Source organism: Camelus dromedarius, chromosome X (assembly GCF_036321535.1).
Source record: "Camelus dromedarius isolate mCamDro1 chromosome X, mCamDro1.pat, whole genome shotgun sequence".
In the NCBI taxonomy this organism is placed as follows: Eukaryota; Metazoa; Chordata; class Mammalia; order Artiodactyla; family Camelidae; genus Camelus; species Camelus dromedarius.
This window is the reverse complement of record NC_087472.1, coordinates 4,683,741-4,701,090: the sequence shown is the minus strand read 5'-3', so window position 1 is coordinate 4,701,090 and position 17,350 is coordinate 4,683,741. Positions and strand designations below refer to the sequence as shown.

General features: G+C 61.7%; 1 protein-coding gene, 1 long non-coding RNA gene and 1 pseudogene across 10 annotated transcripts; 2 read left to right on the top strand and 1 right to left on the bottom strand.

The window, feature by feature from the left end:
* The first annotated feature begins 2,821 nt into the window (after positions 1-2,821).
* Positions 2,822-4,327, top strand: LOC105106553 (heat shock transcription factor, X-linked member 3-like; annotated as a pseudogene).
* A 40-nt stretch (positions 4,328-4,367) lies between these two features.
* On the bottom strand, positions 4,368-9,430 carry EOLA2 (endothelium and lymphocyte associated ASCH domain 2). 5 transcript variants are annotated; one of them, XM_064482708.1, is made up of 6 exons: positions 9,201-9,430; positions 8,700-8,752; positions 7,494-7,609; positions 7,082-7,193; positions 6,687-6,967; positions 4,368-5,887 (listed from the first exon to the last, which is right to left on the bottom strand). In XM_064482708.1, the coding sequence occupies exons 5-6, from the start codon at positions 6,937-6,939 to the stop codon at positions 5,664-5,666; spliced, it is 477 nt and encodes a 158-aa protein (XP_064338778.1). In that variant the 5' UTR covers positions 6,940-6,967; positions 7,082-7,193; positions 7,494-7,609; positions 8,700-8,752; positions 9,201-9,430; the 3' UTR covers positions 4,368-5,663. The 5 variants fall into 5 exon arrangements, with proteins under 5 accessions (XP_064338778.1, XP_064338779.1, XP_064338774.1 ...); XM_064482709.1 differs by having other exon boundaries at positions 4,368-5,283; positions 5,709-5,887; positions 7,082-8,752; XM_064482704.1 differs by having other exon boundaries at positions 7,082-7,202; positions 7,494-8,752.
* A 320-nt stretch (positions 9,431-9,750) lies between these two features.
* LOC116150893 (uncharacterized) lies at positions 9,751-14,819 on the top strand. Of its 5 annotated transcripts, none has more exons than XR_010379325.1 (7): positions 9,751-10,592; positions 11,095-11,560; positions 11,682-11,873; positions 12,134-12,268; positions 13,118-13,220; positions 13,514-13,614; positions 14,359-14,819. It is a non-coding gene; the product is annotated as an uncharacterized LOC116150893 (long non-coding RNA). The 5 variants fall into 5 exon arrangements; XR_010379324.1 differs by having other exon boundaries at positions 9,751-11,291; positions 11,502-11,560; XR_010379327.1 differs by having other exon boundaries at positions 9,751-11,560; positions 11,682-11,815.
* The last annotated feature ends 2,531 nt before the right edge of the window (positions 14,820-17,350 follow it).

Below are 17,350 nucleotides of genomic sequence, written 5' to 3'. Positions count from 1 at the left end.
CCTAGGCCCACGACTCCACCTTCCCCGGCCCGGGCCGGGCCTTCCCTGCCACCTGCCCCGGGTCAGACTGGAAGAGTCCACGGCGCTGCACCGCAGAGCGCTCAGCACCGCCAAGGGAATGCAGGCGCCCTCCCACCTGCTCGAGCTGTCGCAGTGACCGTGCACAGCTGCTTTCAAGGACACTAAAGCCAGCTCCTGGGGGACATACAAATTTGTTCGTTCCAAGATAGGCTGGGGACCCCGTTCACATCCTAGTCTGCTGTCCTCAGGGACCTCTTTCCTGGTCTGGAGGGGGAGGCAGATACACCCAAGGTCTCAGGGAGACAGGAGCACCCCATCTTGGGACTGGACATGCAAGGCGGGCTGTGGGAGCCTTGGGAGGGAGCCTGGGACTGGAGGAAGCCCTGACTGCCGAGGTGGCCTGGAAGCCGGGCCGGCCTTGAAGCCGGGCCCCAACATGCAGAGCGGCCTCTGGATAGAGACGGGCATCGCCACCCGACGAGGCAGCTTGAGGACACGCCCAGACAGGGGAGTTCTTGGCGGGTCCCAGAGCAGCTGGGGACTGGGTGCGGGTCTGGCCCAGGGCCCATGGATGGTGACGGAGAGCGCTTGGGTGGTCCTCTGGGCTGGCGGACACCAGGGGCTAAGGCAGGTGCAGCGGCCGGCGGGCCAGGCTGGGAAAGGCAGGCCTTGGACGTCGTGAGGGCTGGTATCGAGTAACAAGTGTCCTGAGCCATGGCTGAGAGCGACCCCTGGGGCGCTACACGTAGCCACGGCCCAGCCGGCCCCCCCCGGGGGGGGGCAGGGGTGCGTGGGAGGGAGGGAGGCAGACCTGTGAGGGGGCAGGCCCACCAGACCCAGGGTGTGAGGGAGGGCTGGAAGGAGCGGGCGGCAGGCGAGGCCACAGGGCTGGGATCGGCCCACCGATGTCCCAGCCTTTGGGCCCCCTTCTGAGACGCCCCCATGGCCTCCACTGAAGTTTGAACTCTAAGGACACGTCCCTGCAGGAGGGAGTGACCCGAACAAGTGCTCTGTAAACCTGTTTAGAGGCACAAAGACCTGAGCCCAAGCTCTAGTCTCGGCCTAGGAGCTCCACGAAGGCTGACAGTCCTCAGACTCGAGGGCCCCTTGGGAGAATCTCTTTCGAACCCCTTGCCCTCCCCTTCTGGAACAGGGAGTGGCCCTCAGAGAGGACAGACGCCTCTCCTTAGCGGCAGAGCTGGGATGAGGACCTAGGAGCCTGGCAGACGGGCCTTTCCAGGTCCCATTGTCTCTCCCTGTGCAGTGACTAGGAAGAACAGCCACCACAGCGGCTACAGAACACGTGTCCCCCCAGACCACTGTCCTGTCTGTCCTGCCATCCGTGGTGAAGACGGCTCTCGGGCGGGATTTGTCCCATCCCACACCCAGAGCCTCATCTATTTTCAGTCACACGTGGACGGGCTTTCCGTTGGTCACGTCTAGCTCAACAAGTAGGAATTGTCCTTGGGAGTGAGTCTGTAGAGTAGGCCCCTTGAAAAGTACCGCACCCAGAGCAGGCAAAATTATTCAGTGTACCTGCCACCGAGGTGACGGCGGGACGGGGACCCAGGGCTGGGGGTGGGGCTGGCTCGGGGAAGGCGAGCAGGGCAGGCCTGGGAGCAGACCAGGGAAATGCTTGCTCTCAACAGATCAGAATACATGCTGAACCCCCAGATCAAGGACTGCAAAGGGGAAGAAGCAGGGCAGAGCCGAGTTGGAAGCGGAAGGCCAGCAATCTGGCAGGGCAGGAGCCTAACCCCCCCCAGTGACAGAGGGAAGAGGGCCTTAGAGCAGCCTCAGGGGAGGCTGAATCCGAGGTCTGAGGGAGGTGCTCTGACGCGGACTAAGGCCGGTGTTCTGAAAGTGAGTGCTCTCGGGCCACGAGGAGTTTCTATGGCAAGAAATGGACACTAAAGAGGATCCCATGTGCTCTGAAGAGGGGTGGGGCTGCGGACAGCGGAGCTCAAAAGGAGGCTCCAAAGCACAGGGGAGGATGCGGCCATCCACTCACGCGGTACGGGGGGAACCCTATGTGCCAGGTGCTTTGGTGACACTGAAGTGGGACGTGGGGAGTGCCCCCACACGCTCCCACACACAGCCCCACTCTGGGGACAGCTCGACCCAGGGGCAGGAGAACGGAACACTTCCTTACGGCCCATCAGAGCTGGACCGACCAGCCAGCAGGAACAGCTGGAAGAGACCAAGGCAGGAGCTGGTGGCGGGGTGGGGGGAGGGGGCGCTGCCAGCCAGCCCGGGCCAACCAGCCCACTCGGACCACCACTTCCGGGAGGTGCAGTCGCCCGGGGCCCATCTCACCCCTGCCGCCTTGGTGGTAGCCAAGCCAGGGCCAGCCAGGGCCTGGCCCTTGAACAAATCGGAGGCTGGCAACAGGCCTCCCCAACCTTTGGGGATGGAAACAGGATCATGTCTGTCCGCCCACTCAGGGCCTGGCCCCTGGGAAAAAGGTGCCTGGCAGCAGATGGGAGCCTTCTCCCGGGAACTTGAACATACCTTCCTACACTTTTAGAAAACAGAGAAGCTGGGGGCTCTGTACCCCTCGCCTCCCCTCCCCTCCCCTCCCCTCCCCTCGGCCAGGGCTCCCTGTCCAGACCAACTCTGTGACCTCACGTGACACATAAAGAGGACGATGACCAAAGTCGCTGGTTGCCCTGCTACCGAGATTCTAGAATTCTGCGGACACTATTTACTGGGCGTCCCTGCTCAGATTGAAGGCACTTCTGCCCTGAGAGCTCAGTGATCTGGTCTCAGGGAGAGCGTGTGCCTGGTCTAGACTAGCTGCATGACGAGTCAGAGCCCCGACGAGGAATATACGGCCACGGCGGCCCCCGCAGCTGATGGAGAGCCCCCAGCGGGGGCCCCATCGGGTTCATCCCCGGATCCAAAGGTGGATTCGAGGGAGATTTTGGAGAGGCCCGGCGACCAGGCCGAGAGCCAAGATCCAGGCTCCCAAGACAACCAGCCACCACAGGACCCAAACCCGGGTCCCGCCAACGTGGACGGAACCCATGGTGTTCTTGGGCTCTCCTTCCCGAGAAAGCTCTGGATGATAGTGGAGGACGAGGCCTTCACGTCCGTGCGCTGGAACGACAAGGGAGACATGCTGATCATCGAGGAAGACCTTTTCCAGCGGGAGGTTCTTCGCCGGCGCGGCGCAGACAGGATCTTTGAAACAGACAGCTTGAAGAGCTTCATCCGCCAACTGAACCTCTATGGGTTCAGGAAAATACACCTGCCCGGCACTCTGGGTCGCTCTCCGGGGAAGAAAAGGCTGATGGTAACGTAGACAGCCCTTCCATCTCCCGAGTTCTCTGTTCCTGGAACGGCTTCCTAGTCCTGAGCGGATGAGTGATGTGCTGGGCGGGGTTCATTCCCGAGGGGGACTTTTTTCCTGTGAGCCAGTACTGAATGAAGGCTGAGGCAGTCCGGCGTGTCATGGAAGGCTCGCCCCTTAGAGATGCCCTGCGGGTGTGACCGAAGACCCAGGGGCCACTTCACGTCAGGGAGCTAGAGTGACACCTCAGCCCAGGCACCACGTAGCTTTAGTGAGCGCACACTCCAGGGCGAAACAAAACTTGCCAGGAATTTAAAAAGACCTTTTCTCCACAGTCAAACAAGACCTTTATGATGGAGGTGGGCGGGGAGGAGTGAATATTTCCCCCGAAATGACGAGAATGATTCTTGTCCTTTCAGATCTACCACAACTGCAACTTTCAGAGAGAGAAGCCCCTGCTGATCGAGAACATGCGGAGAAAAGGTGACCCGAGAGCAACTGCTCGGCCCGCTTCCAGCACAACCACCCCAAAGAGAAAGAAGCAAGCCGTCCCACCTATGAGATGCACCCAATTTTTCCATCAGAATGACTCCACCAATGATGCCGACAGGAAGACCCAGAGGGAAGCCCCCCGTGCTCAGGTGCCCAGCGGCATCCGGGCCTTCGTGCTCCCTGGCGTCTTGTCTGCCGGCCGGGTGGCCAGGTTGGTGGTAGTGCAGCGTCCCTCCAGCGAGCAGGGCGGCCCGAGTGGGGAGGGCACCTCCAGGAATGTCACGTTAGTGCCCCCGGCTACTGCCGGAAGGGACGGTGCAGGGGAGCTGCCCAGAAGCCCCCCCGTTTGCCCCGATCCCAGCTCGGTGGTGTCCACGTGCAACACGGGTTACTGCATGCTGCTCGCGGCCCTTCTGCTCATGGCCCCCAACCAGGAGGCCCGAGGCCGATGAAGAGCCCGAGGGCTCTTCAGATTACAAGTGTGCTCTCTGCGAACAGTTCCAGAACAACCCAAAGCGCTGAGCTCACAGACCACTAGAGACACACGAAGAGCACCGTCCTGTAACCATGAACATTTTGGGCTTTAATAAAGAAAAGCAAAACTCCCCGGGACTAAATAAACAATCTGCGAGACCCGCGGGTCCGTGTTCTTTCTCGCGTTCGATTCCGCACACCTCTCACCAGATAAGCCCGCGGAGGCTGGAGACCCCGGCCGGGGGCAGGCTTTGGTCCCCATCGGCCTCTTGCATCTGAAGCTGTGGCATCTCGGACACCCGCCCAAGGAGGTGGGGAGCGAGCACTGAGGCGAGCCCAGGAAGGTCTGGTCCGCTGGGCCGGGCCTGCCCGTCAGGGGACAGACAGCCTGGCTTCTGACCTCGGGGGTGTCTCCCCCCCATTACTCATGCATCGCGGAGCAGGAGGGTCTTCCTCCTGGGTCCCGCAAGGATGCCAGAAGTTTCTGATCAGCAGCTCAGCGTCTCCAGCTCACGATCCAGGGGCCCCCCACGGAGGCCCGCCGAAAAGTAGGGCCACCCCCTCCACCAAGGGCTGAGAGCACTGCAGCCTGGCTCCGAAGAGACGGGGGGTTGCAGTCAAACGCCTGGGGGGAGGCCCGTCACCCTCGAAGGTAGCAACCACTGGAAACCCTACTCTCAAGTGACCAACCCCACCCCCCCCACAAATGTATAAAAGATCTCCCACCCAGCGAACACCAGCACTGCTCACTTCCATCAGGGCTGTAGTTAGGACCCTTTCTTGGGACGTGAAGCGGCCGTGCGGCACGTCTAACACACCGGCTCCGTGAGCCAAGGGACACTTTACAACAGGGCGAGAGTCATCTGCGAGGCAGACGGTGCTCTTTCTGAGTCCGACGTCCTCTTGCCCGGGAGTCAGGCCGTCGCTGGCTGGTGACTCCCTGGCAAGCACTCAGCGCCCGCTCCAGCCGTCCCACATCGTCTCCTGGATGCTCTTCAGACCCTCTAGGGGTTTTGACCAGAACAAAGGCGGGGAGAACACTCACCAGCTCTCTCAAAACACATTTCTCTACACAATCCAGAATCAGCAGGGCCAGAATGAGCAGCGGCCTGCAAGGCCGCTTCCCCTTGTCCTAGAGGTCCAAAGTCCTTGAGACTCTGTCACCGAGCCCAGGGAGGCATCTCCCTGCAGGGGTCCCGCTCCCCCGTCCCCGCGTCCCGGTGGACACATCTGTTTCCGGGAACAGCACAGAGTGGGGAGCGCCCTCCAGGGCGGCGCCGATTCAGAGCGAACCAGGGGGGCACGTCCAGGGCGTGACGGCGAGCTGACCGTGCCACGGTTTAGCTTGGTCTCTCGGTCACCTCCTCTCAAGAGCCCACGCTGCTCAGGCCTCTTGCCCAAAGGGGATCAGGTGCTTGGGGACGTCTACCTGGAAGATGCCCTTCCCGCCTCTCCTGGGCACGGGCTCCAGTAACCACCGGGGGTTGGAGAGCGTGGTCAGGTACTTCTGCTGCAGGTTGGTCAGGACGGCTCGATTCTCCAGTTCCACAACCTCCTCGGGACCTAAGTTTTCTGGGCACAGCAAAGTGTCCCCAACGTCAACGAGCCCTGTGCACAAAGAGAGAAGCACACAGATGTCTTCCCTTCCATAAACCAGGCCTGCCCCTAAGAGAACATGGTTATTCAAGGTCACAACCACTAGAGACGGAGGCGATATCAGCACGTGGACCCAGAGTCAACTGGGTCGCGCTGGCTGAGCACTTCCGAGGAACCGACGTCCCTCTTCAGGGCACTTGGGGCGAGGCCGAGGGAGTGACCCCACCCACGTCAGTGCTGAAGGCCGCAAGTCACGATCAGAAGGGGACCCTATGGGCAATCAGGTCCCCAGGCAATCCGCCAGGTGACAGCTGCTGATGCAGGACCACAACCCATGAGGGTTTAGGGGACTGGCTCAGGTGGCTGCAGCGTTAGGGGACTGGCGCAGGAGGCCGCGGGCAGCAGGGGTGGGCCAGGCGTAGGAAGCCTGGAGGGCAGCCTGAGTCCACAGACCCCTGACCTGCTCTGGGTGCTGCGCTGTTCATCACAGTCTCTGCGGTGCGCCCACACATGTGCACTGGCACGCTCACGCTCACACACACACACATGGAAATGCCACACGCAGTCCTGGACCCTCCTCTGCCTCTTAGAGCCCAACGGGAACTGAGGCCCCGAGCAGCGGTGAGGGAACTTCGGCCCGCCAACCGCCAGCCCGTGGACTCTGGCTGCCCCTCTGAAGGTGTCTTGCTCCAAGAAACCGCAGCCCACACACCAAGGTATTTGAAAGAAAACAAGTCACAGAGGCCCTGCGGGAGAGCCTGGGGGCCGCCCTCGGAGGCTCCGGAGCAGGGCTGGGCACACCACCACTTGCCAGCTATGACTCCGCGGCCAAACTTCTCCCCATCCTGAAGCAAGGCCTGGATCTGGGCAGGGGTCATCCCCAGCCTCTCCACCAGCAGTTCCCTCCAGGCAGTGTCCTCCCAGTCCCTGTGTGCGATGTGCACGGCCAGGGTCCGGTGCCGGTGGCCGCTCAGCAGGGGACGCCAACGCGTCTCCAGGGTCTTGACCCCGTTCAGGACGAAACCTGCATAAGGCTGCCGGAAGGAGAGGCAGCTGAACTTCATCTCCTGCAGCTCCCCTGACCTCACGTTGCTGGGGAAACACAGAAGCAAGTGTCAGTAAGCCTGAGGCGCCGGCCCTCTGAGCTCACGGCCCATGGACCTGACCTCCCCACAATGTGCCCCGGTGCCCTGACCCTCCACTGACCTGGACGGTGGGGGATCAGAGGGCGCTGGCTCCTTCCCTGTGTTCACGCAGTCAGCTCACAGGCCCAAAGGAGGAGCTTGGTCACTCGGAGGATCTGTCCATCAGATGGAGTCTGCGGGGGCTCACAAAGGAGGGTGGGCACAGGGAGAGAAAGGCGTGTGGTCAGTTCTACAACAGAGGTCCCCGAGCCCGGGGAGCACAGAGCAGGTAGAGAGGGCCCCTCGGCTTCACAGCCGTGTGGCCAGGCTCTGGTCCTCTCCCAGCACAGACAGGGACAGTCCTGGGCTTTGCTTCTCTCCCCACCCCCGCCCACCCCCCGCAGCTCCCCCGGCCCCAGCATTCCCAGTGCCCTGCAGATGCCCCATTACCACCCTTACCCCTGGGCTGCGGAGCGCAAATCCTTGCTACCAACCTCAGCCCAGCCCTGGGACGCCCTGGATCTCAGGTGTCTCCTCCACACGCCTCTGGGTGCCACCTCCTTCACCCCTTCCGGCACCCCTGCCCTCCACTGTCCACAGATGCCCCCGCCTGGAGCCCAGAGAACCGACAAATGAGAGCAGGAACCACCGGCACTGGTGTAAGCTCCGTCTCCATGCCGGGCCCTGGCACGACCACCATCCACATCCAGGAATCAGAGATATCGATCCTCCAATATCCCAGGAGGGGGCAGTGCTACCGTCACCCCACTCCACAGCTGAGAAGGAGGCGCCGAGGTAGAAAGAGATGGCACGTGACTCCAGAGGGCCTGACCGCATGCACTCGCCTCCTTGTACCTGGAGGGGAGGATGGCTCCGCCTCCCTGAGGACACAGCTGTGCGGCAGGAGGAGCAGGGCCCCAGGCCCGAACCTCAGCTGGGTCTCGGCACCTGGCGGAGCCCCAGTTTCCACGTGGCTGTGAGGACGGGGCACATGGCCCCAAAGGCACCCAGCCCAGTCCCTTCTAGGGCTTTGCTTCTCCAAGCGGAACAGGGGCCCACGAGGCCCCACATGCTCTGGCTCCTTCCCTGGCTGCCTGCTCTCCTCTCCCCTTTATTAACCCCCTGCAGCCATGAGGGCCTCCCTTCCAGGCCTGGAACATTCCTAGTGTGTTCCTACTCAGTGACTTGGTGGGTTATTATGGGGTACACTGCGTTCCCCGCAAATTCATGTGTTGACGTCCCAATGTCAAGTACCCCAGAGCATGACCTTACAGATAACAGAAAGGGCTTTACAAAGGTCATCATGTTAAAATGACTTCCTCAGGGTAGACCCTCATCTCATAGGCCTGGTGTCCTTATAAAAAGGAGAAATTTAGAGGCAGGCACACACACAGGAGAACTCCACGTGAAGACGAGGCGGGGCTCTACAAGCCAAGGGAGGCCAGCGACTGCCAGCCAACCCCCGGAAGTGCAGGAGGCACGGGACAGATCCTCCCACAGCCCTCAGGAGGGCCAAAAATCGGCCGCCACCTTGATCTCAGGCTTCTAGCCTCCGGAACTGAGAGGGGAGGCATTTTTGCTGTGTAAGCCACCCAGACGGTGGGCCTCTGACACGACTGCCCAGGACAATGGACACCGAGGGTGGGTAACTGTAAAGGGAAGAAGGGGGCGGAGTGCCCTCCTGTTGATGCAGAGGGTACCTGCTTGGCCGCCTCAGGAGGAAATGCTCTTCCACTTGGCTCAGCTTCCTCACCTGCAGGGGACGAGAGAGATAAGGAGAGAAGGTCATCAGCTAGAAGACAGCAACATGAACCACAGTGTCTTCTCCTCAGCAGGGACTGGAGACCACCGGGACCCAGAAGGGCCCGACTGAGGAGAAACACACATGGCATCTCACTCGGGGCTGCTTCTGCTCTTCAGGGCAGTGGGTCTCTCGTCCCCCCGCTGGGTCAGGGTCCCCACGATGCCTCAAGCCCGCAGCAGAGAAAATCACTTCACCTAAGTAGATCATGTTCTCACCGCCCAGCAGACCCTAGATCCAACAGAAGTCGACACCTGAAGGATTTGGGGGCCCCACAACACGTTCCCCTCCATGGAATCCCGGGTGTGCCTTTCCACCGGGAGGGGATGGGAAAGGGCGGCCTCGGCTGCCATGCCGCTCCCAGCCCCACAGCCGGGAAACCAGTGCCCCGAGGAGGTACCATCGGAGGACACGGCGAGTCTCGGCTCCCTCCGGGGCTGGGCGGGATGGGTCCTGGCTCCGTGAGGGCGGCGCGAGTCGCGAGGACTCTGGGACGGCCCGGCGGCGGCCACGCGGCTGGACGGTCTTCCCCGTCCTGGGGACTCCGAAGTACTGACAGGGGACAGCGCCAGCTGGCCCTAACCGCGCTCCGTTCGCAGACTCGCTGACGCCCCTTATTTCCGGGTGTACGGAAGCACGTACCACGTACGCACGCAGCACGCAGGTACGCAGTTACGTAACACGCGCTTAGGAACAAGGACTCGTTCCCACGTAGGCCCCGCCGCTAGGAGGCGCTGTTGGAGCCGCCAGGCCCTGTGGCCCGCGGGACGACCAGGCCTGAAGGAGGTTCGCAATCCAAGGCCGGGAGCGGCACCGGAGGAGGTCAAGGAGGTGGGCGGGGCGGAGAAGGGGCGAGGAGGGGCGAGCCGAGGGGCGGAGCTGCGGGGAGGAGGCGGGGATGGGAGGAGCTGGGGGAGGAGTATCAGGGGCCGACCTGTGGTAAAGAGCTGGGGAGGAGGAGTTGCGGGAGGGGGAGGCGGAGCCTCGAGAAAGCGACAAGGGAGAAGCCGGGGCGGAGCTGTGAGGAAGCTTGGCGAGGAGGAGCTGTGGGAGGAGATGGGGAGAAGCAGGGCGGAGCTGCGAGGAAGGAGGCGGAGCTGCGGGGAAGGAACTTGGGTTGGAGGAGTTAAGGGAGGCGCCTGTGGGGCAGGTGTTTGAGGAGAGCTGGGTGAAGAGGCAGGCAGAGCCGGGGAGGAGCAGGGCGGGGCTTTCAGGGGGAGGAGCAGCTGAGGGAGGAGCCGAGTGGAGCTGCGGAGGAGTGGGGCGGAGCTGAGGAAACGCTGGGACGCAGTGGGCTGGAGCTGGGAGGAGCTGGGGGAGCAGTTTCTGGGACTGAGACGTGGGAAAGAACTGTGTGAGGAGGCGCTCCTGGAAGAGGCGGCAGAGCCGGGGAGGAGCAGGGCGGAGCTTTCAGGGGGAGGAGCAGCTGAGGGCGGAGCCGAGTGGAGCTGGGGAGGAGTGGAGCGGAGCTGACAGGGATGGAGCTGTGGGTCTTGGGAACCCATGGAGGGTGGGCGGGGACAGGCAGTGCCCTTTTGAGTCTCTTGACATAGGCGTCCAGTCCAGGCCGCAGCAGTCGGCCAGAGTCGCAGTGGCAGCCCCCAGCGTTGTCAGCGACCTCATCGGACCGTCGGAATGGACCTCAGACGACAGGGAGGCGGAGAGAGGGCGGAGCCTCTGGGCTGAGTCCTGCATCTCAGGGCTGAATGCTCAGGCCAGTTCCCCTCCTCCAGGCCGCCCTGGGACTGCTGGCCAAGTCCTGAGGTACAGTCTTGCTCTGGCCTTTTTGCAGGTGAGAAGGAAAATCCCCACACTGTTTCCTGCTGCTCCGCGGACCTGGGGTCCCACACAAAGCCAGCTTCCCTGTCAGAGCCCTTTTCTGTCCTCTTCCTCTCCCCTGGGGGCTCAAGCCACTCGATGCCACCCGCCTGGCTCTGCTCCTTTGGTTCCCTTACCGTCGCCCTCCCTCCCTGTTTCTTTGATGACCAAGTCCTGTGTCCCTGCCTCCCAAGTGACCGATCAGAATAAATGCTTCTCTTCCTGTCCCCACTGCCCCTTCCGGAGTTCAGGCCTCATGGCCGGGGCCTGTGCTATTACCTGAGCCCCCCATCGGCCTGGACGCCTCCTGTCTCTCCTCCTCCAGGGGCTGCTCCACACGTGTCTAACTGCACATGTGTCCTTGTCAGCCCCAGACTGAAAACCCTGCCAAGTCCTCTCTTGTTTAAGCTCCAACACCTCGGGGCCCAGGTAGGGCCTTCCAGTGGCCCCAGCTCTCCCTCCTGGCCACCCAACAGTCTAGGTCACTGGGCTGTCCCTGCACAGTGAGCGCACTTGCCCTACCCCGACTGGAGGCTTTGGCACGCGCGGTTCCACACCTGGAAGGCTGGCTCCTCTTGTCCTGACAAACGCCTGTCCTCCTTCCGGGCGCAACTGGAAGCTCCCCATCTCCGCCCGCCCCCCGGGCGCCAGGCACTCTTGTCTGGGAGTTCTGGTAATGCTGCGCCTTGCTGCTGCCATCCTTCCCTGGGCTTTTCCTCCTGGGTTGTAGCTGCTCTCCAAGAGTCCGTGGCCCGCTCAGCGGCGCTGGGTCCCTTGACGGCGAGGACAGTGTCTTACTCATTTCCCTAAGCTGGGTGCTCCGACACGGTGGGGTGGGTGCTTAGGAAACTTTGGGTCCGCAGAGGACTGCTTTGTCTTCCAGCGAGCTGCACCTGCTCTCTCCTTGCAGAAGCCCGAGGAAGCAGGGATGCTGGCCCTGAGGTGAGGGGGCGGAGGGTTGCCTTCATGGGATTTAGGCCTCCGGGCTGCGGGGGACCTTAACAGTCACCAGATCCAACTCAGCCCATGCCGGCATCCCCTCCTCGGCTTCTTGCGCCCATAGAATGGTTACCAGCTGTGTCCTGACACCCCAGAACCTCCTCCTAGCGGTTTCAAATCATGAGGGACGGTTCCCGGAACGCTGGGCTGCTGCTGGAGCTCCTCCCGAATCTTGCTTGAAGCAAGAGAACTTGCCCAGTGAGCCGGAGACGTTTGATATGTGGCTGCTGGTGGGGAACAGCTATGATGGTGCTGCGTAAGGACCCCCTTTTCTGGCCCTCCCCTCTATGCTGAGAAGCAGGGTGCCCCAGGTCCCCGAGGAGGGGAACAGGAAAGGGAGGAGTGTGGTCTGATGTGGGGACAGTTGCAACGGTAGTGGCTGCCGGGCCGGTTCTCTGCCGGGTGTGTGGGCCCAGGAAGAGTGGCCTGGCCCTGTCGCAGGTGGGCGTGGGCTAGTATTCGGCTGTCCCTGTGAAAGGCACCCGACTGCAACTCAGTTTTGATTTTCCGTACAAGTCAGTGGGCGCCGATCCTTACTACAATCTGATGTCTGACTTCCCGGTGAGTTTCTTCACCTGCTCCTTCCCGTGTCCTCCACAAATGAAGTCCTGGAAGAGCGGGCCTCCTCCCCCTCCCTCTCTGGTCATCAGGGTGAGTCAGCCTTCCCTCCCAGACTGGGCCTCCCGGCCTCCCCCTGCTTGCAGCTCCTGCTCCCTCCCTGCCACTGCCCCTGGACCACACCCCACGGGACAGGAGCAAGTCCCCTCCTCAAGCTCTGCTTCTTCCCCAGATGCACCCAGTCTTCCCTGTTGGACGTCCTTGCTGTTTTTGCCATTGCCCTTTGGGGGTGACAGTGGCCCCGGGACATTGCCTGTTCTCTGGAGCTCAGGGCACCTGTTCAGAGTCACCTTCCCTTTCTGGTCCCTCCTCCCCAGGGCACCTGTAGAGCTCGGTGTCTCGGGGGCCCTTCTGAGCACCTGCCTTTGCAGTTTCCCCTCCTTCTCATCCCCAGTGACCTTGGTCCATCCTGCCCCCGGCTCAAGCCACCCCTGGGAACTCACCACCGCTGTTCTGTCCTGCTCCTCTCCCTGGCTCCGCCATCCCTCTGTTTGCCCCAGAGGTCCTCCCAGCCGTCCTTTCTGCCCCCTGTGACTTCCCAGACCCCCGCCCCTTCTCTGTGCCGGGCACACGCCCCCCTTTTTCGCTGAGAGGCGCAAACCAGGCGCAGACCACGCCGCGGTAAGTGCCGCCCCACCGCACGCGCCTCTCGCAGGCCTGAGCGGGTTCCAGTTTGTTCCTGTGGCAGGTTTCGGGGCACCACAGGCCTGGGGCTGGCTGGGCCCAAATTCTCCATTTCCCTCCTTCCCGGCAGGGCTGCTTTCCTCTGTGAAATGCCTTTTGCCTGTCTGTCTACTTTGCTGCTTGTCCTTTTTGTGCTGAGTTGTGGGGGGTCTTTTTGCAACCTGGGTACTCATCCTGCCCTGCTTGTTTGTGTTTCAGATGCCTCCTCCTGCCCCTCGGAGGCTGGTTTCCTCCTGTCTTCGTAGGCCAGCTTTGGACTCAGTATTGGCCTAGAGGCTCCAAACTGTATGTGACCCCAAAGGTCAGGGAGTGTCCCGACCCCCCAAGGTTGCCACCCACCCCCAGGCCCGCCACCTGGGGTGAGGATCCCTGAGGGGGAGGTGCCCCGGTGTCCAGGGCTCTGCCCGTGAGAAAGGGCTCCTTCCTGTCTGTGTAAGTCAGTCGGTTACCGCCTGGCTTCAGTTCCATGCCCTGGACTCACGCGGGAGAAGCCCGGGGCAGCCGTGCAGCTGTGGGAAGACAGCAAGCCTTGTTTCTTCTGCCCCAACTCTCCTGGTTTACCTCCCGCCCCTCTGGCCCGTCTCTAATCTGCAGGCCCTGTCCCCGGCTTCCGCTGTGTCCCCTGGCAGCTCCAAGCTCCGGTTGGCCAAGGCCCTCTTCACACGGCCCAGATTGTGTGGTCCAGCCTGAGATCTGTACGTATTTCTGATTTTTGTCTTCATGACTCTCCAAGGCCTCGGGGAGAAGCTGCACCACAGGGGACCTACCGATGTGGGCGGAGACGTTGCCGCTGCTGGTCCCGTGGTGCCTGCACACGGACCCTGGCACACAGAGTGGGAGCCAGGGGCGTGTCTGGGCACTTCTGGCGCTGCCCCGCCCGCACTCATGTTACAGACCATTCTGCCACCTCCCACGGAGGCGGGAGATGCTCTTTCTGTGTCTCCATCACTCCTAAGCTCTCCTGACTTCGTGCTCCTTACCGTCCTCGGTCTCTGAGCAGAGAAGCCCCGACCCAGGTGCCAGGCCCTCCACAGCCGGACGAGGGGCTTCCTGACACCATGCTGCGGCCAAGCAAACGGGCCCAGCTTACTTGTTTGCTAGATTCAGTTGGGGCGGGGGTCTGGAGCACGAGTTGCCGTCCCCTAACCGTGGTTGCAGGGCTTGCACGAGCAGACTGACGTGCTCTGGGCAGAGGACCCGTTCAGCCACCTCTTGAGTGTATCTGTGTACTCGCCATGGGGACTTTGCAAAGTGCAGAAAGGATGTGAAGAGTCAGGACCAAAGACGCTCATAAGGCATCGCCCGGAGGCAGAAGCGTTCACAGTTGGGGCATATTTCCCCGTTCTTTTTCTCGGCATTTTCCCTTTACTCACTTGAGTTCATGCAGTGTTAACGTTCTCTCTTACGTTTTTTCACTTGGCATCAACTGTTATCCCAAGTTCTGAAAGGTTCCTCGGAAGACATCTGACTAACCCCACACTTCATTCTGGAGGATGTTGGATTCCAGGCTCTCTTGCTCAAGACCACGTGACACATCCTCGGGAATGGCCCAGCGTCCCTCAGACAAGTGACACCCGCTGCTCAGAACCTCCAGCACGGGTCCTGGGGTGGCTGCAGAGACAGAGTTGATTGAGTCTCCCATACCTGTGTTGAGTTGGGCCCTGTGTCCAACGGCCTCGAACTATCTGGTTGTCCCATTTCCCAGTGTTGGGTCGCCCGGTGCAGAGCCCGAGGTCCCTTTGGGAAGGGCTGGGGGGTCATTCCTGTGTCTCCTGCCACAGTACTGTAATGTCCTTCCCCCGTGGACCCGGCCACCTCCCTAGTCGGTTCCAGGTCTGAAAACTGGCTCAGGGGCAGAGCCTGGGCAAGGGATCACAATTCATGTATTGGGGTGACTGCCCTCAGCCTCCCACTGTCCGTTCTTGCTCTTTTGAGTATCCGTTCTGGGCTGTGCCTTGGTTGGTTGCTCCTCCCTCGAGCCCCCAGGAGGCCGTGTTGTCCTGGCCACCTCCCCTGCTCTGTGGGTCAGGTCTCCTGGTCACTGGTGTCCATCATCATAGCCCCTGGCTTCTGGCCGCTCAGTGTCACCTGGAGACCCCTGCTGCAGTTCCTGCGGGGCAGGGGCCATCCCTTTCCTCCCTGACCCGGGCCAGCACCCCCACCTGTGCTGTGCGGTGGAGGCCTGGCAGGCGGGTGACCACCTGTTCCCGGTCTTCCCGGTCTCTCCTGGATGTAGCGCTGCAGGGCCCGCAGCAAACCGGGGCAGCTGGTCACCCCGTCTCCTGGGACGCAGGGCCCCTGTGGGGGAAGACGCGGGTCCTGTTTTGCTCCCTTGGGGGTGAGGTGGGTGCACGAGCTCCGTGGGGGGTGGACTGCTACCTCCGGCGCAGGAGTTTCAGAGACACTGGGGAGTCAGGTCTTCCGGGACCTTCTCCTAGGCTCCCTGTCCCTTGTGTCAGGGGTGCAGGCTTTCCCAGGCAGCTTCTGCTGCTGGCCTGACGGTCCTGCCTTGGTCGAGCGTTCAGCCGTCTTTGAGGTTCGGCCCCTTCTGTCAATCCTGGGTTGGACATGTGGCTGCTGCCTGAGACGGGGCTGCTCTGTAAGCTATGGAGGAGACTCTGGGGCACCCTTGGTTCCCGCCGTATCCTTGCCCCTCAGCTGCTCGTCCCTCTGCGATCGGCACAGCAGAGACGTCGCTGTCTGTTCCCGGCACATTCCCCACATCTGGGCCTTCTCACCTGCCGGGACATTCCTCTCCACCTGCCAGCCCAGCAAGTGTTCTGACGTGGAAGTTCTAGCAGCTGGGCTGTGACCTTGTGCCCAGGCCTCTCTGCACACCGCCTCCCCCCAGGATGGGGGTCCTCATGACCAGTGGGGCGGGGGTGACAGTCCCTCACCAAGACCCCATCCCCCCACCTGTTCTTTGGACCCCTCCAGAACCAAGCATCTCAGGCTGGGCCCTTCGGGAAGCTGGTCCTCGGAGGGAGTTAGGATGCCAGCGGCTCGCTGGGGACCTGCATCCACTGAGGGGGCAGGGTGGGCAGGGTGTCCCTTCAGCCTGCGGTGTCCACCTGACATTTCCTGTCAGCCCGTGCGGGAGCTGCAGAGCACGGGTGGGCATTAGAGGCCCCCGCAGTGGGCCCAGTGGTCAGGCCCTCGCAGTGCCCGAGGCCTTGCGATGCAGACGGACCGACCGGGAGAACCAACACCCAGAGTCGGTGCCCGAGGCGTGGCTGCGTGCTAAGCGGAGCGCACAGGGCTCTAGCCACCTCTGCCGGGCGCAACGGCGCTCTGCCCTGCGGCCTGCCTGGAGGGAGGTGCTCTGGCCTCTGGGGCATCAGACAACCGCTGGGTTGGGAAGGGCTTTTGCTGACCAGCCATCTGTGAGCGTGGGTGTGAATGCAGCCTGATGGGAGAGGGCAGATCTGGGCACCAAACTTCATAATGCAAAGCACACTGAAGTCCGCGGATGCCGGTCCTGTAAGAGGCTTCTTGATGGTGCAGTTCACAGGTGTTCACTCACCTCTGCATCGCTCAGGGCTAGGGGGTGTGGGGCCACCTTCCAGGAGACCTGTAAACCACAGTCTGAAACGAGACCGAATAAGGTTTGGTGAACGTGAAGAGTGGGGAACTGCTGACAGAGCAAGGGGCTGCGGAAGGCCTCAGAGATGAGGGCCGTTTGAGCGGGTTTTGAAGTAAAAAGTGTCTCCTTAGCTGGGAGATGGGAGAAGGACCAGACACACTCAGGGAACTGAGACAAGATGTTTGTGGAACATGCCCATGGGAGATGTGGCTGGGAAACTAGATTGGGTCCAACTCAGAGACCACTCTATAGAGGCAAACTTCTCTTCCCTGAGAAGAATTCGATGATTCACTCATTTGGTTAGTGATTTGACAATCCTGAGTGTACCTACCACTGGCCAGGCAGCAGGTAGACCAGAGGGGTGCATGGGTGAGTCAGATGTAGCCCTGTGTGTCCCAGAAACCGCCTTCCTTGTCCTTGCTGAGCTGCGCATATGCGTCCCACTCTGGAGGCCGCCTCATTCTCCTGGCTTGTGATGAGGTTTCCAATTCTCCTTCCTGACTTTAGAAGGAATTTTGGAGAGATGACGTTAGGTCTTTATCTTTTGAGGATTACTGCTGGGGTGGGGGTGAGGGTGAGGGCTGGCTCCCACCAGAACATAGATTTGCCCCCTGTGGCACCCTGAGTGGCCCAGATTGAGCAGAGTGGCTGCTATTGACAACCCAGGGAAGGAAGACATGGTGCGGATTTGCCCAGACCAACTCCCCGATGGCCGGAGCTGTGACAGCCTCCAGGACCAGGAGGGGTTTAGCAGTGTGGTTTCCCTCGCCTACTGCCTCTGGAGCTGCTGCCTTTGAAGGAGGCGGGTAGGCAGTGAAGAAAGACAATGCTGGAAGGTGGCCTTGGCA